Genomic DNA, 26,613 nt, shown 5'->3' with positions numbered 1-26,613 from the left:
GCTCGCCCCCGCCGCCAGCTCGCTTCACTTATGGGTCGGAAGCGCTGCGTGGGGGAGACTGTTCCAAGATGGCGGCGGGTTGCTGTGGGGTGAAGAAACAGAAACTGTCCAGTTCGCCCCCCTCTGGCTCTGGTGGCGGTGGTGGCGCCTCCTCCTCCTCCCACTGCAGCGGGGAGAGCCAGTGTAGAGCTGGTGAGCTGGGACTAGCAGGCGCCGGTACGAGGCTCAACGGGCTGGGAGGTCTAACCGGAGTAGGTAGCAGCAGTGGCTGTACCCTCTCTGCCCCCCAGGGTTGCGGTGGCGGAGTGGGGACCCTACTTTCTACCCCGGCCGCCGCCTCCGCTTCCTCGCCCTCCTCTTCGTCCGCCGCTTCGTCCTCATCACCGGTCTCCCGGAAGATGGTGGTGTCAGCGGAGATGTGCTGCTTTTGCTTCGATGTGCTCTACTGTCACCTGTACGGATACCAGCAGCCCCGTACCCCCCGGTTCACCAACGAGCCCTAGTGAGTACCGTGCCCTCCGCCGCCCTCTCCCTTGCGCTCGGGATGGGGCTCAGAGTTGAGGCAAAGTGTGAGTCCGCCTTCCCGCCGCCGCGTGTCCCTATCCCTCTCCCTGATCGGGTCTCAAGCCACTCGACCTAAGTAAGGGCACCCCGCGCTTTCTGCCCCGCGAGGCAGGCACCCTATACTTGGAGCAGGGTGCTGCTAGAATAGATGGCCCCCTGGCTTCGAGAGCTGTTCGCTTTCTCTTTGCAGTAACTTTGAGGAGTTTTGACCCCTTCCTTTTCTTCTTGCTACCGCATTCAACCCCACGCCGTCCCGGTTTTGGAGATCTGGATTATTTAAGGTGCTGACCTCTCCTCACTTCAGTTTCCATTACCCCATGTGAAAGCCCCGCCAGTATTCCCGCTCTGTGTACCTGTACATAGTTACTATCCCATTGCATTGAAAAATAGCAACTATTCAACTTCTGTTCTGCTAGAGATGGAACTTGGCTCCGGAGCTTGAGAAGATTACACATCTCTTTTTTTTTCTTTCTTTCCGGGTTTCCTTGTGTCCCAGGGAGGGGGGAGGTTTTTAAAACACATTTTCCCTTATTATCTGTTTTTATTCGAACGTACCCATTATAATGTGTTTCTAGTGAAGTGAGCGCACCGCCGGTTTCCTCACATTTAAAGAGCGAGACCCCCCCCCGCTTATTTCTCCTGTCGGAGTAATAGCTCATTCAGTGAGAACTGCCCCCACAGAGCCACTGTCAGTTTGTACATTGTGTGTATTCGCTTTTGTGTTGATTTTACTTCTGAGAAATCTGTGTTGTAATCAATGATTTGAGAGATTATTCAGCGGTAAATATGTAGGCACTTTTATGGTTTTCTTTGGAATTTGTACTTTAAATTATTTTCCCCTCAAATGTGTAGCTGAAAGTATTTATAATAGCCCTCTTACAGCCAAAAGCCAGATTAATTCTAATTCCTGTCCATTTGGATGTGGGAGAGGGGACGTATGCTTTTTTATAAAATGTGTAAGCTTAGAGTAAACTGACTTTTTGAGTTAAATGCGAAACAGAATGTAAAGACCAAGAGAGGGCAGAATGGGAAAAAGGATGGTTGTTTTTATTATAAGTACTTAGTATCAACAAGAAAAATAATAGAGAAAAAAATCATTGGAACTCAGTGAAAATCATCAACTTTTCTGGTTAAGACAACTGTCCCTGGTTTCACATAAATACCTGAATTGATGTTCTGTTTAAACTGTTTCATTTCATTTTGTGAGATTGGGGATAGAACTATTGGATAAGTATAAACAATTTCTGCCTAGACTAAAAATATAAAATTAATTTGTAAAGTGGAAAATAACAATAAAATGTCCTGGAAATTGTGTATTTGTACTGTTTGTTTTCTTTGGTTTTGGTACTGTAAATGTCTTTAATTTTGTATGACTCTTTTGTGTTGTATTTTCTTCTAGACTTGGTTCATCTTTGGGCATTGGTTCATGAAAAATGTATGAAAAGGCATCTAGGCAGACACTTGTCAAAGAAATTGAGTATCTTCATAAATTTCATAGTGTTAATTCTAGGAGCTTGAATTCTAAGTCCACACCTTAGCCAGTTTCCTTCTTTCTTTCTTTCTTTTTTTCTTTCTTTCTTTCTCTTTTTTTGATTTAAGAATTAAAATTTAATTTGAAAAGACTGCCATGTAAAAGCAATCTATTAAATATTTATTAGCTTCAGTCACCTATTTGTGACTTTTCTACCTTCACTTTTATGTCTGTGATTTATTAAAACTACACCTGGATGATACTTAAGTTGCCTCTACAAAGCCGTGGGACTAAAAATTCACTCCTATTTAGTTCCTGAGTTGGTACATGAGTTTGTCAAAGGCTGTCCTAGTATTCATGCTCTATGGCTTCAAAGCATATGAGAACACACTTTCCAGAGGTGCTATTTTCCCATATTTTAAAGTGAGTTTGGGTTAACTGAATGACTATAACAAGAATTTTAAGAGGAAAGTGAGCTTGACCAATTTATACAGAAAAATGCTTTTGAAAATATCATTTTCACAGTGGCCCCATTGCACACATATTCAGGTATTTGTTTCTCTTCTAATACACCAGACACTGGATTTCTTTTTCAAGGAATTAAGCAGATGAATAAGACTAATTGTTGACTACTGTATGTTGAAATGGTGGTGGAAGAATAATAACTATTATCACGTAATAGGCCTTGAGTAAGTGTGTCATGTATTTTCCAGAATACCAAATTTAGAGTGCATGCTGAACAAGACCAAGCAGAGAATGAAAGTTCACTTAAGTGAAAAGAAGTCTGCATCTTATTTTCATTTATCTTGGTGTGTGTGTGGTACTGGAGATTGGACCCAGGGCCTTCACACTGTGCTCCAACCCTAGCCCTTTAAAATTTTTTTTAAAAAAAATTTTAATACAGGATTTTGCTAATTACTGGGCTTGAGCTTGTGATCCTGTTGCTTCAGTATGTCAGAGTGCTGGGATTTTAGGTATCAGTAACCATTTCTGACTTTCATTTTTTAAGCTCATTTTTGTAGTATACTGTGTGAAATTAAGGAAAATTTCTTGTTTATGGCAGTGAGATAACTGCAGTCATTTAATAATGTCTTAAGCACCATACAGTTTTTAATTTAATATATTCAATAGTATTGTGTGCTTATTAGTATGGCATTGTGTTAGATTTCATAAGACATCAGTAGATGACTAGAGTGGTGAGTCAGGAAGATCACAAGTCTGAGCCCAGCCTGGGCAATGTCTGTCTAAAAAAAAAAAAATTAAAATGGGCTGGGGGTGTAGTGTAGCTCAGTGCCAAGGCCTTGGGTTCAATCCCAGTACCCACCCCCACAAACATTGATACACATAGTGGGCTTTTTTCTAGGAGTTAGTGTCACACCATGAGCAGTATGTTTGAGATCCAGTCTTTCCACCAGAAAATGCTGCAGGTTTACCAGGGATTGAACTCAGGACCTTGTGCTTGCGAGGCACGGTGCTTCTGAGCTAAATCCCTGGCCTGTGTTTTGACACTTTCAAATTCTCATATGTAAAAAACACACTATTTTCATTCCTTTCCAGGACCTTTCTGTCAGAATATCTGTAACTGGTAAAATCTGACTTTTTTAAGTTTAGAGGTTACAGATCCATCATTTATCCTTCCACTCTGAAAGATTATTAGGAATTTCAAGTCATCTATGTGATTCAGTGGTGGAGGAGATGTCAACATATGAATGGGCCATATAAAGATTCTTCATTGTTGCTGTTTTTGGATTACCTACCCCATTGTAGAGAGCACATTTGTCCACAGAAATAAAGTTCAAGACATGAGAACAACATGACATTATGGGCATTGTAAGGGAGCACTGTTAGCCATTTTATAGGAACCTGTTTGCAACTCTAAGAAGATTTGGTGTGCTAGGTTTTGAGCCAGATTTCAAAGCAGTTGTTTTCAAACTTGCTTGCATATTAGAATCACTGGAAAGTTATTAAAAATAGGAATGCTTGGGTTCCAGGCCCAGAGATTCTGATTTAATTGATCTTGGAGGGACCTGGGAATCAAGGATTATTAAAAGCTCTTTAATGTGTAGTTGGGATGGAGAACCAGTGAGTATCTTCTAGGTGTTTCTCTTGAGAGTCAGGTTAATTTTGTCTGGGGTGATGCCATGGAGTCCGTGCTTTATGAGCAGCGTGGGTAATTTTGGTAAACAACTGATTTGGGAAATGGCTGCAATGTGGCCTACAGAAGACATCACCTGGGAGCTTAGCTATCTAAGCTCTCAGGCCCTGCATCAGACTTGCTGAGTTAGAATCTGCATTTTTAACGAGCTCCCCAGGTGATTTTTATGCACTTTAAAGTTTGAGGAGGCCTGGTTTTTAAATCTTAGTGTACCTAGTAATCTTCTGTAGTGTCTGTAAAACACAAATTGCTGGGCCTCATTCCCAGAGTTTGGATTCAGTTGGTCTGGGGTGGGGCTGTGAATTTGTATTTCTAACAAGCTCTCTGATGATGCTTTGATTCCCAGGGCCACATTTTGGGAAACTATGGGCTAGAGAGAAGTGAGGACCTGAATAAGTGCTTGAGTGATGGTCAGGAAACGTCAGTTTTGACTGTCAGTTTTCTGTATAAAACTTCCTCCCTCTGTATCTCTATTTTTTATCATGCTCATTGTAACATAGTACTCGGGAGATTGAGTGCTGCCAACAGCATAAGAGTCTTAAGGTTCTGGGCATGGTTTCAGTTCGGGGGTTGGGAGTAGGGGATAGAGAATAGGGTGACTCTTGGCAAACTGTGGTATGATTTAAGGCCTTTTTCATAAATTGCTTTATATGAGAGGTACATTTCGAGAGTCAAAAGCATCACAAGTAGGACATCTTAACTTGAATCGTATTGATTTTACTAAGCAAAGCCCCCTCTTGGTCTCATAAGAAGTACTTTTGTGATTAGCTCCCTAAATAGCAGGCTGTGATTTTAAAAGCTTTTATTTGTACTTATGCTTGTCTGATTTAGTTTTAAGAACTTCCCTCATTAACAAAGAAATACAGAAGTATCACACCTAAGGCACAAGGATTTTTCAGACGTATCTTTAAGGCTGTGCTGTGTGTTTGTTTCTTGAACTCTCTGTGTGTATGTGTGTATGTAAGTATGTAATGTATGTATTGCTTGATTGTAGTGCTGGGGATTGAACCACTCTAGCACCAAGGTACATCCTTAGCCCTTTTAAAATTTTTATTTTGTGACAGGTTCTAGCTAAGTTGCCCAGGTTGGGCTCAAATTTGCTATCCTCCTTCCTCAGATTCCTGAGTAGGTAGGATTACAGGTGTGCACCTCCACACCCAGTTTGAATTTTTAATTTTAATCATAGCATTTTTGAAATTAATGCAGTACTACATTTTTAATAGGCCACAGCAGGTAGAAGATACTTTACTATTAAATATCAGTAAATGTGGTTTTCTATTTCAGTAAATAAAACATTTTTTAAAAAATTCATCTCTGGATGTGCACGTTTTTAGAGATTCTGATCAAGTGTTTGAACAGTTAACTCTTGTCTCGCTACAGTAGTCATATTACTGTTGCTCACAGTGTGCTTGGGAGGAGTTGGGTTGTGTTAGGAGAGTAGGCACCTTGTTTCACCAGAATAGTAGCAATTCTATTTTGCTATAAAAAAGATGATTTGATAATGCAGCTCAGGTTAAAGTGATATTAACTCAGCATTTTAAACACCACTAGTATATTCCTGTATATTTTTTAAGTGAAGACCAAATAGCTGCAGAACATATTAGTCTATTGCAGATGAAGCTAGTAGGCTATGACAGATTTCCTTATACCCACTAATACAATGATACTAACTTTCATTCTCTGGCCATAATATGTAGTTTCTCTTAAAAAAGAAAAACACTGAAAAGTTGTTGAGCCTTTTTGAAAGTGTAATATAGTTTCTCTCAGCCGTGTCCATTTACATTGGAAGATAATCTTATGTCCTCTCTTACTGATAGAAGAGAGGCATGTCCCCAGTTGTCATTTATGCTGTACAAACCATCAGTGACTGACGTGGAAGGATGTAGAAATATAAATTACAAAATTATTTTTATTCCTCATATAAAGATATATGTAGGGCAAAGTATATTTAGTTAAAAAGAAAAATTCAATGCTTATTTTACCTTCTCCCCCATATGGCTAAAACAAGTGGTAATCTAGCCTATATTTTTTCTTGTTTATGAATTGTGTTTCTGCTGCATTCAGGTTCCAGTTAATAATACATGCAACTAAGAAGGAATCTCTGTTAGGATCTCCCAGTCCAATGGGAAGAAAGACCACTCCTGAAAAAGTGAAAAATGCTGTTATTTTTTTTTGGTACCGGGGATTGAACTTGGGTCCTTGCGCTTGCAAGGCAGGCCACTGTCACATTGCTATCTTAAAACTGTACACTTTTTAAAACTGATTTGTGTTAAAAACACAAAAACTATTTACTGCAATGGACTGTATTTTTCAAATCACAGCTGTGATTCCTATTTATAGATAATTTTTCTTTTTGAGAATGTATATGTATGAAACACTAAAACTTGTGTAATGAGATTAGTCAAAGTTCCCAAGTTTTCTTGATTTTAATAGTGGTTATTCTGTTCTCTCCATGTCACACATACTTGCCTGTTCTAAAGCAGCACAATGACCAGGGCTTTTACATTTAAATTTTCTTAAATAGTCTCTTTTTCAAACTTGTGTAATAATGTCTCTTTTTAATACTGTTCTGAATCAGTTAAGCTGAGTGAGGTCCAGCAGTAAAACCCAGCAGCTGCCAAGAATGGACCTTCAGTGTATAAGCTGTCTTTCCACAATCAGTAATTGGGCAGTTGCTCACAGGATGCTAGAGACAGAGTGGGAAGCCAGTAGTTGTGTAGGTGGGAAGAGTAGATTCCCAAAAGTAAATGTTGAGCTATGTAGTTAATGTTGCTAAGAGTACCCACAAGCTTATGTAGTACTGTTTAAAGAAAAGAAAACAAAACAAAGGAAGAAGAATGGTATGGTAGTATAGTTGGTTGGGTAGAGCATGTTTTATGTTTGGTCCAACTATAATTGGCATCTTTTGTATCAAGTGTGGGTGTATTTTCTGCAGCTCTTAATATATCATACTTTCAAACTTACTCAAGCTTAAAAAATGTTAATGTTGAATAGCTTAGTGGAAATTATACATCACTGGAAAAAAAACTTCTTAAAATATACATTATGATGAGTTCTATGGCTGGAAATAAGCAAAGAAGAAGAAATGATCATATCCTCACAGAGCTTATAGTCTTGTTCAAGTTATTGTACAAATACCAAAGTTGCTTAAAATATTTATAATGTATATACATGATTTTAGATTAAGAAGATATAGGTAGCATGCACATGTATGGAAATGACATGAAATAAAACAGTTGTCAGGAAGAAGGCCTGTGGAAGGGGATGACTAGAGTGAAGTTTTCAAATGGAAAAGATACAGAGATTACTGGTGATAATTATGTATGACTAGTAGATGTTGAAGTCTTACTTGCTTATTCTCAAACCGGTTGCCACACCCTTTGCTACAATACTTGGGGATTCCCAGCAGCTGTCTTCAGTCAACAACTTGCACTCTCAGCATTCTTTGCTCTAGTCTCTGTGTTCATAAAACTTCAGGGAAATTGAAAGTAGTCCTCAAGTTGGGAACACCGAGGAAGACTGGATAGAAGATTTTGCATCTGATTATCATTCTTTATAATAGGAAGAGAACAGTTTTTATAGAAGAGTCCTCTACAGTGTAAGATGAATTGGAAGTACAAGAGTCTTAAGGTAGGGGAGACCAGCTAGGCTTAAGGTTATGAGCACAGTAAGAAAACTGGCATTGGAAAGTGGGAGAGCCTCCCTGGGGCAGAGTTTCTGAATGCAGGAGTGCTGCAGAATTAAGAATTGGAAGGAGTTATCATCTTATATGGGAACTCCTACTTTAGGGCCAGGTTTTGTGTAGGAGTGGAAAGATTGCAGCTCACCTGTTTTTTTGGCTTCCATCATTGCCTCTTCTTTTCTTGGCTCTGTGCCTAGCTATTCTTGTGCACAGGAAAAGTTTGTTAAACAGCTCTGTTGAAATGGCTGTGAAATTTGATCACAAGTATAAGAACCCTCTCCTCCCCCTCTTCGCCCATTCCCAACTGCCTCTACTTTGGTAGAAAGGAGGAGACATATTGGTTATAGAATTTTGATCAAGTAGAAAGATAGTGGGAAGAGTTTTGTGTGATGACCTGAAATTAGTGTATATGTGAGCAAAGAGGCACTGAAGGAAGAAAACAAACCCCATTCTACCAAATTCTCATTTTTGGAGGAAATAAAAGGAAGCAAGGCTTTGAACATGACTCAATTTATAAGTTGGGGGAACCAGGAGGTTAGTGGTGCTGCTGAAGGAAAAATGGAAAGAAACAAATGCTTTGGCAGGTAAAATCAAATTTTTTAATATGTGTAATTCCAAGTTTTGGCAGTTAACTGAATTTCATTTCTTTTTGAATTTGCAGAATTACATAGCAGCAACAGAGCTATTGTGTTGTTTTGGTTGGTATCTTGGGATCACATCAGTCAACCCCCTCCCCATTATGATTTTGAACTGCTCAAATGGGCAGAGATTAGTGATAGTTTTCAGCTTTGTACTGCTAGCTTTGCATATTCCCTCTGTGTTTGAGCTTATTAATTTGTAGAGCAATGATTCTTATGTTTCCTTTGGTGTATATCCTAACAAAGTATTCAAAAAAATAGAGCCTTAAGTGCAAGACCATCTCAGGAACTTGTAGCTTCAGGACTTCTGTTAAAGGAAGTTTTGAAGGAGTAGGAGTGGTGTATGGTACTAGATTCTAGGTTCTTTATTGTCAAGCTTAGTAAAATAGATACAAGATAGATCTGTTTTGCAGCTTTGGTCAACAATGAAGGATAGATGTTATCAATTGATAGGATTAGTCATATTGTTTTATGATCTTTGAAGTCCTCAGTGGATGGGCAAATTGAAAAGTTCTTCTTGAGTCCAGGCCTACTAATACTGTTTTTTTCCAATAAGGTCTGTGATAGTCTTGATGATTCTTGCCTTTCCCTTATCTGTTTCATTTTACAGATAATCCACACTGTGACCTAAAGCTACATGCAATGCTGGGAGAACACAGTTGACTGTATTATGCAATATCCTGCCAGAAGATGCTGACCAGATCTCTAGTAATGGAAAGTAGTGATACTAACTTAATAGCCTATGTAGTTTGCCTTGCTATTCCATATATTTTAATGTGATCTGTAAGCATATGACACACAATTCTAGAAACATCTTTTGGGGTTTTGGATTGCTGCAAGGTGATAAGATTCTCTGCTTTGCTTAGGTGCTAGTGAACCTTTGTGTCATTCTTACAGAATGAAATCTGTGAAAAATTGATTTTGGTACTGTCAGCTTAGGTATCCCACGTCGCTGTATCTACCCCACAGGAATGCTTTTGTGCTAGTCACATTAGTGTTTCTTTTCTGTGACATCATTATTGCTTCTAGCAGTCTTAACATAGTCACTTATAGGTGGTTTGGGATTCACATTAAGTTACATAGCTGGTGAGACTTGGACTTCAATACATATATTATTATAGTAAGGCAAATACACAAAGTGTGCTGATTTTGAACAACGTGAGGTAAGTGTTTATAAATGATGGGTGCTTTTTATGTCCTTTTTTGTGTGATAAGTGGAAGACTGTTGGTAATTTATTTACTAAAGTACTATCTCATAAAGTCTTCTGACCTTTTTCCATATTAAAGCAATACGCTCAACACATTTCATGAATTTATCTATGATTAAAAAACACCTTGCCATAGATTGTTTTGGATTAAAACATAACAGACAAAACTTGCCACTAGCTTTGCCAGGGTCTTGGTTTTGTGGAATAGCTCTTGACATTAGGAGTAGGTTCAGGGCAGTCAGTGATTACAGTTTTTTGTTCAGTTCAAGGATCTATCTGCTATCACAGTTTTCCATTTGTCAGTTAAAAAAACCCTTACAATAAAAAAAAATAGGATGATATAGCTTCTATTTCTCTAACACTAATGAGGTGGTATGTTTTTGTAATATGTTTTTACTGTACAATCTCCTCCAACTATTACCCTGAATGGCAAGTTGTTTTGTAGAATCTGCTTTTCCACACTGAAAGCATGGACGAGGTGGAGAAAGCCACATAGGGCTAGAGGCAGGAATGGAAGGAAATGAAAATTATGGAGAGAGAAAAATGAATGGTAGTCAAGTGAGGTGAAACCTAGATTCAGGGCAGAAAAGGGAAACTAGCACACAGTCTGGAGAGGAAGGCTCCAAAAGACATGTTTTATATTATACATGCCAGATGTCTCTCTTTTAGGATTAGTGGTCGTGATACTATTTCAAAATTATTATCAGAAACAAAGGCACAATTTAGTAATACAGAAAGACCTGCTATAAATCACACTGAAAATTGTTCATATGGTTTCACCAGAATGGGTCCTCTATGTAAGCTTGGGAACTATGAGACAGGTAGCATTAGTATACTCTGAATAGCATAAATGAATCTTATGCGACCCTGCTGTGGTCAACCTGACTTGTAAATTACAGTCTCGGAATTAACTGGAGTGTCAGCCATTTTTGGTTAATTGATTTATCTTTAATCATGTCACATGTATGCTGATCCTAGTTTATTTTACTTAATTTTTGTGGTAATAACATGAAATTTATTCTCTTAGCAAATGTTAAAGTGTACGGTACAATGTTATAACCTATAACATAATACTTAGCTTATATTTCAAAGGCACATCGATAGTGAGTCCACCTAAAGCAATGCATTTTTAATGGAAATTTTGGAAATCCTTTAAAAGTTAATGTTCTAATAAAACATGTATTAAAAATGCACAGAGCCTGTTTACAAGAAGCCTACTTTTGACTTTGAAGTATTTTTCCAGAAGTACTGAAAATTATGAAAAACTAGGTTAAAGGAATTAGAATCATAAATAATCATATTAAAATTTATTTCAGGGCCAGGGATTTAGCTCAGTGGCACCGTGCCTGCCTTGCAAAGCATAAGGTTCTGAGTTCCATCCCAGTACCACAAAAAACAAAAACAAAAACAAAAAACAATTATTTCAAAACTAGTAATATTTCAGCTAGCATTTGATCTTACATTTATCATTCGCTTTATTAGTATACTTAATACCAACTCCTTGCACCTGAGAAATGCTTGATTTTCTGGCTTTCCTTTTAGATTATTCTCATCTTCTATTCTTTAGGGCTTCCTGAAGAATTTGCTGATAATATAAGGAAACATCTTTGACAGGCAGAAGCTTTGCCTTTGTTCTCTCACTTGTAAAGGTGCAAGGACTAAGATATTAAAGGAGAACATTATTTTTGATGGTTTCTGAGGAATATTTCTGAAGAAATGTGCTCTTCACAGAGAAAATTGGAAGATGTGTTGCACAATGGATATTATAAGTAAGGTATTTAAATCAATATGCATATATATATATATATGCTTCCTATAGTATATATACTTATTTCTAAGGAAAATCTCTCATTAAATGTGGCAGTTAGGGCTGGGGATTTATCTCAGTGGTTCTGCCACCTGCTTCGCAAGTGCAAGGTCCCAAGTTCGAACCCTGTTAACAATCAATCAATCAATAAATATGGCTATTATGTTTCTGAAAGAGTAGGTGTGGTCAAGTCATTGATCTTTTGTTTTAAGTTATGGATCTTGGAAATTGGGGGGTTACCCTATTTACAAGTAATATAAGGTTCTTTATCATTAGCAAGGATGTAGATATTTTTAAATATTACCACTGAATTATAAAGAATCAATTTGGATTTTGGAGGAGTTTTTAAATCCTTCCATTTAGAGAAGGCTTTGCATTTCTAAATAAGGAAATAAAATTTCTACTATGATTATTCCTTTTCTTACAGACTTTAAAATTGTGTGTTTGTTCAAGCCTCAGGATTTATTTGCCAGTTTTACATCAAACCCGTCTAAGATCTTTATATTAGGACTAGTTGTAATATTTCAGTTTAAGTAGTATAATTTTTGTGGGCAGAACAGCATGCTGGGCTTATTTCTGGGTGTTAGAAGCCTCAGCCATGCTTTCTGTCTTTAAAAAACTTGCAGCGATATTGAGGAGACCAAATTCATGAAAGAAGTAATGTGACATATGATTCGATAGCTGAATGAGTGATGGGGACAATGAGATCTGTAGGAGTTTGTGCAGACTAATGTGGGCTGGGGTTGTATGTCAGGGATTCATGGACAAAGCAAGATTAGGCTTAGTAAAACTTTCCCAAATGGAAAAAGCATTCTAGGCAGGGTAACAGCATAAAGACACAGAGATCAGAATGAGTATTATACAGGGGCTGGAGTTTTAGCTTAGTGGTTCTGCCACCTGCCTTGCAATGCATAAGGTCCAGAATTCAATCCCTGGTACCAAAAGAAAAAAGAATGAGTATTATACAGTGCTCTGTGGGTATCATTCAAAAGTAGATCGAAGTGATAAAGAACCTAGCAAGAAAGGATATCTATCAGGAATTAACTATAATTCAGGTATTGGGAATGAAGGACTTTCAGTTGACAATTTTAAACTAATAATCGTCTGCAAATTGCCTCTTCCTTGGTAAAGTTTTCCTTTTGTTTAATTATGCTTCATAGGCTCCTTTAATGTCATGACACCAGACAAGAGTCTTGGAAATAACATAAGCAGAAGTGTGCTGTGTAGAGAGTGTTTTCATTCGTCAATATACCTTCAGTGTTAGTAAGATTAACATTAGTTACATCACACTTTACCATTGTGCCTTCTGGGTTGGTGCTCTTTTTCTTCTAAACTTCAGGGTCTCAAATGTGAAGTTGGAAAAATTGACTAGCTACAAAGATTATGTAATTTATAAAATACCCTACTTACTATAGAATTAAATGGTTTAGACCACTTTTTTCTCCCTAAGCTAATGAAGAAATTTTACTTGAATATTGAAAGATTTAATCAATAAAATGTAAATACTGAGAATTTTATGAGGATTGCGTACTAATTATTGGATAATTGTGAAATCAATTTAAACATGGATTAGTTTAATAAGCATTTTCCTTATGGTTCCTAATAAGACCTATTTAAGAATGCTAACTGTGACACAAATAAATGCAAACTTTGGAAAGTTTTATATGCTTTTATTTAGGAATAAAATTCTAAAAGTGTTTACTAAATTACAGTAGCATAGCATTTTTATTTTATGTTGAGCAATGATTACTTTTTGAAGAAAAATAGAACAAAATTCTCAGTCTGTTAGCTAATTATTTGTCTTATATTAAAGCATAAGATTAAAACCGAAAAGATCTTTTCAGTAATCACTGTAAAATTATATTTTATTTTAGTAACTCCCTCATTCCCTAGAATATATTTCAGAATGTAAGGAAATTACTCCCCAAATATAGGGACTAATCTCTGACAGGTTCTAACCACATAGGCATGAACATTGTATCAGTATGCTCTAATACTAATAGTGTTCTTTATAGTCAGTTTATAAGTAATTGAATTTTCCCTCATGTCATAATTATAAATTTAAATTATATGAATAGTCATATGAATTATATATCACTACAGTGAAGTAAAGTAATGCCATATATTGAAGGAAAATAGTGTTGGTGAAATATTTTAATAAAAGTTTAAGAAGATATTGATATTGACTTGTGCAGTGATTATGGACTTTTGCTGCATAAGGTAGGAGGCCAAATGGAATCCAGTAGTTCTCAGTACAAACGTTATGAAGGTCCTTGATCACTTTCTATGTGCTTTGCTTTGTTAGCAAAGGTAGATGCCCTCATCAGGAAGGTAGGAAGTTTATACAGGTTTAAACCATTCTGATGCCAACTTTATTTTTCTCAGCCTTAAACAATGTGCATTTTAATTTGGCAGTGTCCTCCGTAGAGCAGAACACATCAACAACAAAGAATTGGTGCCTTTCCATTTTGGCTATGGCAGCAGAATAAGTAAACCTCATTTTTAAGTGGAAAAAAAGTAGGTTCAGTTGGTCCTGGTTCCTGTCTCCAATGGGCTGCTCTTACGTTGGCTTGTGGTTATTTCAATTTAGTACAGAGAAATTTAGATCACTTCTTACAGGAGAGGAATGGTTTAGTCTTAAACCTTTTTTCATTTTCCAGAAGAATGTACATATTCCCTGTCTCAATAATAACCCTTCATTGACCCTTTACTAACTTCGGTAATTTATACTGTCCTGGCATGGTGCTTTAATTTTCATGGTATTATTTTTTTCCTCTCCCTTTCACCTCTTCTTATATCACTCATTCCTGTCTCATGGTCTTCTTTCTTGCAAAACAATCTGTTTACTATATCCTTTTATTTTGCTTTTTAGTTGTAGTGTGGACTTCTCATATAAGAGAAACTATGCCATACTTAAGCTTTTGTGTCTGATTTATTTCACATAACATTGTGGTTTGGAGGTACATCTATTTTCATACAAATGACTCGTTTATCCCTTTTATGGCAGAGTAGCACTCTATTGTGTATAAACATGTGCCACGTTTTCTTTATTCTCTTGATGGACATAGAAGCTGCTTCCAAGATTTAGCTATTATGAATTGTGCTGCTGTAAACATGGATATGCATGCATCAGTGCCATATGATGTCTTTAACTCTTCTGGGAAGATACCTACAAAGGGTATGGCTAGATCAGATACAATTTTTATTATTAATTTTTGAGTGATCTCCATACTGATTTTCATTTGGCTTTACTAGTTTACATTCCTTCCATCAATTTAGGATGAATAGTTTTCCCTCTCTGCCTAGCCAGAATTTGTTATCATTAGGTTTCTTGATGGTAGCCATTCTTTGTGGAATAAGATGGAATCTCAGTGTTGTTTTACTTTGAATTTTTCTAATGGCCAGAGATATTGAATATTTTTTGTATATTTATTGGCCGTTTGTCTTTCTTCTTCTGAGAAGTGTTTATTCATTTATTCATTTCAGTTAACCTTTTTCTTTCTTTTTTTGGTATTGGGGCTTGAACTCAGGACCTTGTGCTTGAGAAGCAGGCTGCATCCCCACTGAGCTAAATCCCTGGCCCAAGTTATCCACTTTTTGATTGGGGGCATCTAATTTTTTTTTTTTTTTTGGTATTGGGGGTTGAACTCAGGACCTTTTGCTTGAGAAGCAGGCTGCATCCCCCCTGAGCTAAATCCCTGGCCCAAGTTATCCCCTTTTTGATTGGGGGCATCTAATTTTTTTTTTTTTTTTGGTATTGGGGGTTGAACTCAGGACCTTTTGCTTGAGAAGCAGGCTGCATCCCCCCTGAGCTAAATCCCTGGCCCAAGTTATCCCCTTTTTGATTGGGGGCATCTAATTTTTTTTTTTTTTTTGGTATTGGGGGTTGAACTCAGGACCTTTTGCTTGAGAAGCAGGCTGCATCCCCCCTGAGCTAAATCCCTGGCCCAAGTTATCCCCTTTTTGATTGGGGGCATCTAATTTTTTTTTTTTTTTTGGTACCGAGGATTGAACACGGGTCTTTGCGCTTGCAAGGCAGGCCACCAAACCGCTGAGCTAAATCCCCGGCCCAGGGGCATCTAATTTTTGAGTTCTTTCTATATTCTAAATATTAGTCTTCTGTCCAAGATTTAACAGGCAAAATTTTTTTCTCATGCTGTAGGTTGTCTTTTCCCTCTGTTGGTTGTTACTTTTGCTGTGTAGAAGCTTTTAAACTTGATATAATCCTTTACATTGATTGTTGGTGTTATTTCTTATGCCATTGGGGTTCTGTTAAAAACACCTTGCCTATGCTTATGACTGTACGAGTTTTATCTATTTTTATCTCCCTCAGGTCAGGTGTTTTCTCTTTCAATATTTAGATCTTCGATCCATTTTTATTTTAATTTAATACATAGTGACAGGAATGGGGCTAGCATGTATATATCTTATTCACGTATATAGCCAATTTTCCCAGAACCATTTGTTAAAGGGGCTGTCTTTCCTTTACAGTGTGTTTTTGGCTCATTTGTCAGAGATCATATGACTGAAGGCATCTGGTGTTGTTTCTGTGTCCAACATTCTGTTCCATTGATGCATGTGTCTGTTTTTGTTCCAGTACCATGCTGTTTTATCACTGTAGCTCTGTAGTATAACTTGAAATCCAGGATTGTGTTGCCTCCTGCTTTGTTCTTGTTGCTGGAATTGCTTTTGCTATTCTGAATCTCTTCTGATTTCATATGTATTTTAGGATTGTTTTCTGTAGTTCTGTGGCAAATGTTATTGATATTATGATTGGCATTACATTAAATCTATATATGAGTCTTGGAAGTATGACTATTTTGACAATATTGTTTGTGTCCAGGAACATGGAATATATTTCCATTTTCTAATGTTCACTTCATTCTCCTGTTTTAGTGTACTGTAATTTTTTTGTAGAGGTCTTTTACTTCCTCAAGTTAATTCTTAAATAATTTTTCTTGATGCTATTATGAATGGTATTGATTTTATAATTTTCTTATTATATTCATTTTGGCGTACAGGAACGCTTGATTTTTGTGTGTTTATTTTTGTATTCTGCTTTATTGCTGAGTTTGGTTGTTACTTCTAGGAGCCTATTGATGGAACTTTTTGGGTCTTCTATGTACAGAATCATGTCATCTACAAATAATGATAGCTTGACTTTTTACTTTCCTATATGTATTCTTTTCATTTCTTTCTCTTGTCTAAGTGCTCTGGATAGTATTTTGAGTACTGTATTAAACAGGAGAAATGAGAGTGGATATCCTTGTCTTATTCATGACTTTAGAGGGAGGCTATTTTCCCCATTTAATATGGTGTTGGCAGGTTTTTATAAAAAGGCTTTTATCAGATTGAGATAAGGTCCTTCTGTACCTATTTTCTTCAGTGTTTTTGTCATGAATTGATGTTGGATTTTGTCAAAGGCCTCTATTGAGACAACCATTGGGTTTTTGTTTATGTGATGTGTTTTACTTATTGAGCTACATGTGTTGAACCATTGTTGCATCCCAGGGCTAAGCCTTCTTGGTAATGATATACGATATTCTTGATGATGTTGCATTCTCTTTGCCAGTATCTTATTGAGAGTTTTTATGTCTATGTTTATTAATGATATTGGTCTGCAATTATCTTTTTTAGTTGAATCCTTGTCTGGTTTGTTTGTTTGTTTGTTTGTTTATTTATTGTTTGGTACTGGGGATCGAACTTGGGTCCTTGAGCTTGCCAGGCAGGCAGTGGAACCACTGAGGTAAATCCCCGGCCCTCTTCTCTGATTTTACAATTAAGGTAACGCTAGCTTCCAAGATTGATTTTGGGAGTATTCCTTCCCTTTCAGTTTCATTGAAGAGTTTGAGAAGTATTGGTTTTAGCTATTCTGTGAAGTTCTAGAATTCAGCGGTATCTTTTAGGTTGTTGGACTATTCTCAGTTGGTAGGTTTTTTATTGCTGCTTCAATTTCATTACCTGTTGTTGAATTATTTAGAGTTTTATATCTCCGTGGTTCAGTTTTGATAATTCATACCTATCTAGGAATCTATCCATTTTTTATGAATTTTCCAATTTATTGGAGTACAGATTTTCAAAGTAGTTCCTAATAATCTTGTAGATTCCAATGGGGTCCATTGTGATTTCACCTTTTTCCATTTCTAATTGCATTGATCTCGGTTGTTTCTTTCTTCTTTTGGTAAGTTTAGTTAAGGGTTTGTGTGTTTTGTTTTCTCTTTCAGAGAACCAGCTCTTTGATTCATTGATGCTTTCTTTATATTTTTTTTAGTGTCAATTGCATTAATTTCTGGTGTAACCTTTATAATATCCTTTTTTGTATTAGCTTTAGATTTGGACTGTTCTTGTTTTTTTTTTAATCCCCCCCCTTTTGGTACCAGGGAGGCGAGGCAGGCACTGGAACCACTGAGCTGAATCCCTGGCTCTTTTTGTTTTTTTAGTAGGTTACTTATTTTACTTGCTCTGTATTTTCTGATGTTGGCATTTGTAGCTTATAGACTTTCCTCATTGGACTGCATTCATTGTATCCCATACATTCTGGTATGTTGTGCTGGCATTGTCATTTGATTCTAGTAACTGTGTAATTTATTCCTTGCCCTTTTTCTGTGAGTCATTGATTATTCATAAGTATTGTTTAATTTCAATGTGTTCTTACAATTTCTGTGGGTTTTTGCCATGAATTTATAGTTTCCTTGTACTTTGTTCTGTAAATATACATGTGATAATTTTGATTCTTTTCCATTTACTTAATTATGCTTTCTGAGCTAGTATGTGCTCTGTTTTGTAGAAAGTTCCATGTGTTGCTGGGAAGAATATTTATTCTGTTTTTGGGTGGAACACTCTATAATCTATTAAGTTCATTAATTTGAAGGTTTGGTTCAACTCTGATATTTCTTTGGTGATTCTTTTCTACTGGATCTATTTGCCACAGTGAGGTATTGAGGTTTCCCAGTATCATTGTGTTGATTTCTGTCTGGTCTTTTATGTCTGTCCGGTCTTTTTTGTTTTATGATGTTGGGTGTGCCCATGTTTGTTGTATGTTTATAAGTTTTTTTTCGTGTTGAATTAGTCTCTTAACTAATACGTAATGACATTATTTGCCTTTTGTGATGAGTGTTGACTTGAAGTGCAGTTATTCTGAAAATACTGTTGCTATTCCTGCTTGTTTTTGGGCTCTTGTTGCATGGAATATTGTTTTACACTTTTGGATTTTTATTCTCTGAGTTTCATTTTGGATTAAAATTGCTTCTTGTATACAGCGTACAGTTGGGTTTCATTTTTTAATCTAATTTGCCAGTCTGTGTCTTTTGAGGGTTTGAAACATTTAGTTATTATTGATGGTTTTGACCTACTCCTATGCATTATTTTCCTGTTGCTGATTACTTTTTGGGGGTACTTAATTGCTCACCCTGCCTTGTATATTCATTCTGTTAGACTTTTTGGCGTTGTTGGCTTCATCATGTCTTTATAGGATATCCTTGATAATTTTTTGGAGTGCTGGTTTTGTGGTCCTGAACTTCGTAAGGTGCTCTTTGTTATGGTAAAATTTTATTTTTCCATCAGCTTTGAAATGTAGTTTTGTAGGATAGTCTGGGTTGGAAGTTCTTTTCTTTTTATTGTTTGAAACACTTCACTCCATGTTCTTCTGGCCCTTAAGTTTGTGTTGAGAAGTCTATTATAATTCTAATGGGTTTACCTTTGCAAGTGATTTGTTGCTTTAATGTAACAGCTTTTAAGATAATGGCATTTTGCTGGACTTTTGGGATTTTGACTATGATGTGTCATGGAGAAGAATTTTTCTGATCATGCCTATTTAGGATTCTATACATCTGGAAGCTGTTGGATCCATTTTTCATGGTTTTTTTAAAGGTATCTCTGAATATATATTCACCTGCATTAAACCTGTCTTCTAATTCTGACACTCTTCCTTCACATTGACACTTGCGCTACACACACTTTTAATAGAATTTTTAATCTCTTGCATTTGGTACCTTTTTAGTTTCTCTAATTCTTTGCTAAACTGGTCATGTTTTATACTTTGTCTAGCTTAGCTAGTTTATTATTAGTGACTTCTCTACACTCACTGATTATTTTATTAAGCCCATTATCTATTAGGTTATATCATCTCAGAGCTCTTGGAGCCCCTTATCGATTTTTAAATCGTCTCTTTTGTCATTTCAAATAATCCATCTGTGTGGCTTTTTATTTGCTCCCCACCCCATTTTTTTTTTGTGCCCGGGATCGAACTTGGGTCACTGTGCTTGCAAGGCAGGCGGGAACAACTGAGCTAAATCCCTGGCCCGATTTGCTTCCCTTTGATGCCCCCAGGTTAGCTTTATGGGAATTTGGCAGTTTCAGAGGCATATTGTTGCTTTACCTTCTCATGTTTCTTTTTTTTTTTTTCCTTTTGGCTGAGATTTGCAGGTCTGATATAGTTGAAAGACTTTGTTGGTAGTATGAAGATCTCTTTATTAGTGACTGCTTTCCAGTGATGTACCCTTGGCCTTTGCTTATGTCCCAAGATCCAATCATATCTGTTAATTTGGAAGGGGAGTGTGCATTGTAAATGGTCCCACATGCAGTTCTATAGAAATGGACCATAGGATTTTTCAAGATACAAAGACAAACCAGATACTGGCATACAGAAAAAAATGGCAACAACTGTGCCACCCTGACAATAACGATGAAATCAGCAACAATAATAGTTAATGACAAACTGGGTATCGACAAGCGGCATTGACATGCCATAACAAATACAAGCTACCACTGTACTATTCTTTGCCATGGGAAAAAAATATGTAAGTGTAATATAGACAGAAAGACAAACCTAACATTGACATACCATAAATATCTACTAAATGTTCACCTTTAACAATAGAAAATAATTCAATAATAATAGCGTAGAGCTAACTAAATATATACAAGATTAATAAAGCTTAATGTTTGTACTAGTAAAGCTAGAGGGAATGAGGGTATGAGAATGAAAAAGTAAAATTTAAAAAATAAAAGGAAGATGAGAGAAAATTAGATAATCCTATTAAAGAATAATAGAAAATTAATGGAATTAATAAAAGTAACAGGAAGAAGCAAGGCAAAGAAGAAAAAACATCAAAATAATGAAAAAAGGAAAAATAAGAAAAAAGGGGAAAAGTAGATAAAGAATAAATAACCCACACCCCCAAAATCCAATGAAAGAAAAAATCCTCAAGAAATAAATTTTAAAAGTTGTTCTCTTGTTTATAAACGAGTGGAGTTTTTCCAGTTTCTGCAGTATTGGAATCCACTAGATAGGATGAAGGGATAGTATTGGAATACACTAGGTATGATGACAAGTCACTACTAAGTCCTATTTTGTTTCCACACTTTGTGTTTTCTTGCCCTACCTTCCCTCCTGGGCATGGATGGTCAGTGATGTCCACTCTGAGACTATAGGCATTCTGGCAGCTTCCACTTTCTATGTCCCTCTTTGTACTTAAAGTCTCGGCTTTTCCCACTTAGCTTTACAGCCTGTGAGTTTTGAGGTGCTGTACCCTCCCCCATAGGCTCCTGTGTGTATACCCCAAGCTGTTCTCCTGTCTAAGCTAAGGTATCTCTTTGCTCACAGTGTTAAATAAGGAAAGCAAACAGACTACTGATTTCTGTGTTGGATATAGACAGCAAGCAGCAAGGGGATCAAGCCAGACCATTGGGCTTAATGTCAGCACTTTCAGACCAGTCTTCTCAAAGAGCCTTGGCTTCGCACCAGGTAGGGTAGTACCCTAGTGTTCTTCCTGATCTAAGTTTAAACTGCTCCTTCTCCCTGACTTTGCTTGTTGCAGTCTCCTACTGTCACATGGTAGGGTGACACCAGAAACTTTATAGTTTTTCTGTAGTTGTTTGTTGGCTGAAACAATCCATTCCCACAATGACTCCTTATTAAATCCTCTCAAATATGGTGGACACTGCACTGAATTTTTTCTGCAGTTCTAGCCTGCCTTGAGGAAGGAGTCACTTTCAAAATAAAATCCCATGCTATTTTTACAGTTTACGATAGGCATGGAGTTTTCTTGGGACTAGGCTTGCTGGTCCAGATGGCTTTTCTGCCCTGAAGCTGCTGACTTTTCCCAGGATTACATTGTATCTGTGGAGAGAGACCACCTCCACAGGAGCTTGGATTCACTTTCTGGACTGCTTTTTTTTTCCCTTTTTTCTTTTTTTTTCTGCGTTGTGTTATTTTTCTCTAATTTCTTTTAGTTTCTTTTTTTAAAAGAAGGATTTATGTTTATTAATGTAGGAAAAGAAACTTGCTCTGCAGAGTGAATTTGGGCCAAGTAAAAGGAAAAAAAAATACATTCTATGGCATGATTGTGAACTACACAGACAAGACAACAAAGTAGCCTTCTCTATTTCTTGTTTTCCTGTCTTCTCTGTTCCAGTTTCTGGGGATCTACTTGTTTTTCTCTTTACCAAGTTGTTTTTTCCAGGTGTCTGAATTCCACGTCCTGGAGAGGCTATATTTTGGTGCTTATCTCTACTCTGGTCTTCCTATTTTTATTGTTATTTGAATGCTTTTCCAATCTCTCTGACCTCAAATATGAAGTATAAATCTAGGAAGAGCATTTTCTTCTCTCTCAACATAATTTCTCTCTGGAACTTTGATATTTTAAAGAGCACTAATCTTGAATAGCTGAAGACCTGGTAGCACCTGCAGTTTTGCCTGTTTACCACTTAAATTTTAGCAGTTTTTTCTTTTAACCAGTGTATATTTTGTAGGTTATTTTCTGGTCCTGCTGGCATACCATTTTGGGGAGGTAGTGGAGATGATGGGAGGAAGCTGCCAGTTTACGATTTCCAAGTTTTTTCAAACCATGGATTTATCTAATGGAATATATAGACACTTTAAGGGGATCAGTTTTGAATTTAAGGCAGTACACATCTGGAAGGTTTCTAGAATATTTTTCTAGGGAGGTTATAAAATAGAATGTGTTCCATTGTGCCCCTTCCTGTACCTTACATGGATGTGGTTATCCCTTTCTCTGAGTGCATAGCTAAAGCCATAAGATCTTTGTGAATTTATTTGATCTTGTTATTTGGGGACTGACCTGGCTACATGTAGCTCTATATAGGATGATAAAAATAATATGTTTATTGTTCTTAGTGAAATACGGCATAGGTTTTAATCACTTGATTATTTTTTACTCTGGATCCTATTTCTAAGGAAAATTGCAATACTTGGAAAATTGGTACAGTTATTTTACTCTTGTTTTAAATTATAGGTTCTCATATGTTTAGCTATATGATTGTTTCCTAATATAGCTACCCTGAGGGATCTTTAGTGCCTAAGAATAGATTTTGGGGCTTTGGCAAACATATTGAGAAATTTTATGCAGAATTTTGAATGTAAGTACATTTTTTGAACTGGAATTTCATATTTTTATCAAGTTTTCATAGAAAACTTCCAATAGTGCTGGCTTCATAAACATTTTCAAAGATTATCAACTAACATTGTCTGGGAAAAAGTTCTAGTCTGCTTCTCAAATTGAGGCATCTATAAACCTTTGAAATCTATCCTTGGACACTATACAAGGACTTCCTGGCAGTAGACACCTTAGAGAAGAAACTGAGCCAAAATAAACCTTTCCTTCTTTTGATTTGATCATCTTACATATTTTGAGTTTTAGATATTTTGAACAGCTGACTCTAACATGGTCACCTCCAGTAACTTTCTTCAGTTTCTTACCCATTCATACTTTTTTTTTTTATTGAGTTTATTGGTACATTTAGGGATACAGTACAGTTACATTCATTGTTGGGATCATGTACCTTTACATGGCAAGTCTTGATTCTCATTTTTTCCCCTTACCTCTGCCCTCCCTTCATACTTTTAATCTAGTTTGCCCACAGGTATTTAAGTTGAAATGGTTTAAACATAATGGTCTATTGTCTGAGTGATTGTGGACTAATGAGAATCAAGGTAGAAATAAGTGAGCATTTCAAAGATAAGTGAACTAATGGAATACTGACTTCCACAGTGCATTCATCACTTCACCATTAGGTTATTGTCACACTTGAGATACCCTAAATTTGGTAAAAAAAAAAGAAAAGGAATGCCTATCAACTTGAATAGATATTTCTCCAAAGAAGACACGTGTCCTGCAAGTACATGAAAACAGGTATTTGAAACCACTAATCATTGGAGGAATGCAAATCAAACTACAATGACTATCACCACACACTTGTTAGGGTGTTAAAGAAAGACCAGAGGGAACAAAAGTTGACAGGGATGGGGACAAAAAGGAACTTTTGCATGCTATTGGTGGGTATGCAAATTAGTATAACTAATAGAGAAAACAGTATGAAGAAATATTGATGCACACACATAGAGGAATATTATTCAGCCATAAAAATAAGGAAATCCTCCCATTTGCACCAATGTAGATTGCATCAATGGAGAACATAAGTGAAATAAGCCAGGTACAAAATAAAAATTCTATATGACCTCACTTATATGTGGAGTCTAAAAATGGTAACTCAAAAATAGAGAATGTTTTTTTCTAGAGTAGGAGTGAGGGAAATTGGGGGGTGTTGATCACAGGGTACAGAATTTCTAAGAAGTAATGGATATGTTAGTTATAATAATTATACAACAGTTGTATCAAATCACATCCTTGGATATATATATAAGCTTTATTTTTCAATTAAATATTTAAAAAGGGGTACCTTTTTGTTTTTATGGAAATTCTTGATGTGTCTATTCTTACATTGATATAATTTAGATAAAGAAAAACATTTAAAGAAGCCTGACCCAAGGGATTGTAAAGAATCTTTGAAAGCATAAATACTATTTTAGTATGTAATTTCCTTCATTAAATGTTTTATGGAAAACTTGTTTATTTTGTAGGTCTGAGTCAAAGCTGAATATAGTACATTAGTCTTTAACTTGTCCAAAATTAGTATCTTTCAGCTGAGAATACTGCTTTATAACTTTTAAACCATTTTCTTATGTTAATCACTAACACTAGAAATTTTCTTCATTGGGGGAGAGGGGTTTTAAAAAACAGTTTTTTAGGGCCTGGGATTTTAGCTCAGTGGTTCTGTCTCCTGTCTCGCAAGTGCAAGGACCCAAGTTCTATCCCTGGCGCATGCGCGCGCGCGCGCGCGCACACACACACACACACACACACACACACACACACACACAAAACAAAAAAACCCTACTCATAAAAACCAATTTTTTAACCTCCTGAGCTATTACATAGTTTAAATGGTAAAGAAGACATGCAAGCCTAATGAGACTTCTAATTTAGCAGCTCATTCACACATATTACCCTTAAAATACACAAGGTTCAAATCCTTCAAATGAATGTCTCAGTAAAATAAAAAAATTTATTTAATCAAAGAACTTAATGGTTGCTCATAAATTCCTGAAATTGTAGATTTTAAATCCATAGGTTCTGAAGATCTGTAGTAATGAAAATGTATCATGTTATATATTTGCACTGTATGTTCATGCTGATTTTATAACATACACATGGAAAAGAAAAATTAAGCTATGAATAAATGACAGCTTCATAAATCATCACTGAGAATATTTCTGATTTTTGAGTGATTTCCTCTGTTAAGTATCTGCTCTATTTAAACTGCTTCCACAGAGAAGATCTTGATGACTTTGTAACCATGCTTATAATTTTCTATACACTGTGATTGAGTCTCTACCTCTTTTGTCCTGCAGTAGGATTCTACACTGCAGGTTGAATCTCATGCCTAGAATCTCATGTATAGTTCTGGATGCTACATTAAGAGGGGCAGAGAACATATGTGTTTGCCTTCCTCCCGCTGCCTTTCCTCCTGATTCCCCGTTTACCTCTCTTCCCTCTTTTCCCTCTCTCTTCATTCTCTCCTTTCTTTCTTTTTTCTTTTTTTGCTTTCTCCCTTATCCTAGATCTCTCCCTCTTTTTCCCAGCTCCTTCCCCAAACAGTTTGTTGTTTTGTTATTATATACTATTAAAATTATTCAGGACCACCAAAACTTTCCATGTGGAGAGACCCTTTGAGTAAGTTTGACATCTACTTAGTCTAGCGTTGTTAAACTTTTCCATATTAATCTGGTAACATGGTGAATAATTATTGTACTTTTTAAAGTAGTGAATCTATTGAAGTAAGCTTTTTAATGTTTATGATTCTTTATAAAAAGAAAAACATAGAGCTTATAACTACCATCTTCCTCATTTCATCAAAGAAATAAATTGAGACCTTTTCTTAGTAATCTTTTATCTGTTTATATGAGTCATGGTGTTGAAGTGCATGCTGTACCATCAGTCCTACCATGACTGGCATCAGTTATTGTCATATTCTTTTGGTTAAATTAAAATGTGAATTTTTAAAAAGTAGTATTTAAAAAATACTTGACGTGTAGCCAAATGTTGATAACCATAAATGTGTTTGTATATGTTAGTAAAAACTATGGTTATTTACCTATAGTCACCAAAAGTAAAAAGGAATGCAAATCAAGGCTGCTCATATTTTTGTCTCTCCTAACTTTATTATGCTCATGAGTACTGTATGTTAAACTGGCAGTTTATGTGGTGAAATCACCAGGAATCTCACATATATTACAATTTTAAGAGCCATAGGTTGTAGTCTTAGAAGATACCAATACCAGAATGGGTTTCAAACTCGAGTGAAGAGGGTATTTCTGGAATAATAGAATGAATACCTCAGAAAGCTTATTACTCTATAAAATGTGAATGCTGGCAAAAGTTGTCAAAAATAACTTTTTAATGATTCTAAAAATTAACTAAAGCCTTCCAATAAACCCAGGAGTATTTATTCAACAAAGCAACTGATTTTTTTAGTACGAATGGTGAGCTCTATTGTAGTTTAAAATTTTTATTTTATTAGTACATGTTTGCAGTACATGAAGTTTACATTCAGCTTAGGGAGTAGGTACGTGTACATAACATCTTGATTCTTTTTTATTTTTTCCCATCGCCAGTCACTTCCCTCCATCCATCTCCAGGTCCCCTTCCCCATTTTCATTATTATTGTTTATATTATTTTAGTTCATTTTTATGACATAATGTTTACATTCATTTGGGTATTTGGTACA

At 36.3% G+C, this 26,613-nt stretch overlaps 1 protein-coding gene across 1 annotated transcript in view; it reads left to right on the top strand.

The window, feature by feature from the left end:
• The first annotated feature begins 47 nt into the window (after positions 1-47).
• Ammecr1 (AMMECR nuclear protein 1) overlaps positions 48-26,613 on the top strand; it is a 125,516-nt gene continuing 98,950 nt past the window's right edge. The window contains exon 1 of the mRNA XM_010603070.2: positions 48-502. Coding sequence (XP_010601372.1) covers positions 69-502 — 434 coding nt within the window. The 5' untranslated portion in view covers positions 48-68. The remainder of the gene's footprint in view (positions 503-26,613) is intronic.

This window comes from Fukomys damarensis, unplaced genomic scaffold (assembly GCF_012274545.1).
Source record: "Fukomys damarensis isolate Sample0158 unplaced genomic scaffold, DMR_v1.0_HiC HiC_scaffold_39, whole genome shotgun sequence".
NCBI classification, from domain to species: domain Eukaryota; kingdom Metazoa; phylum Chordata; class Mammalia; order Rodentia; family Bathyergidae; genus Fukomys; species Fukomys damarensis.
This window is presented reverse-complemented; position numbering and strand designations above follow the sequence as displayed.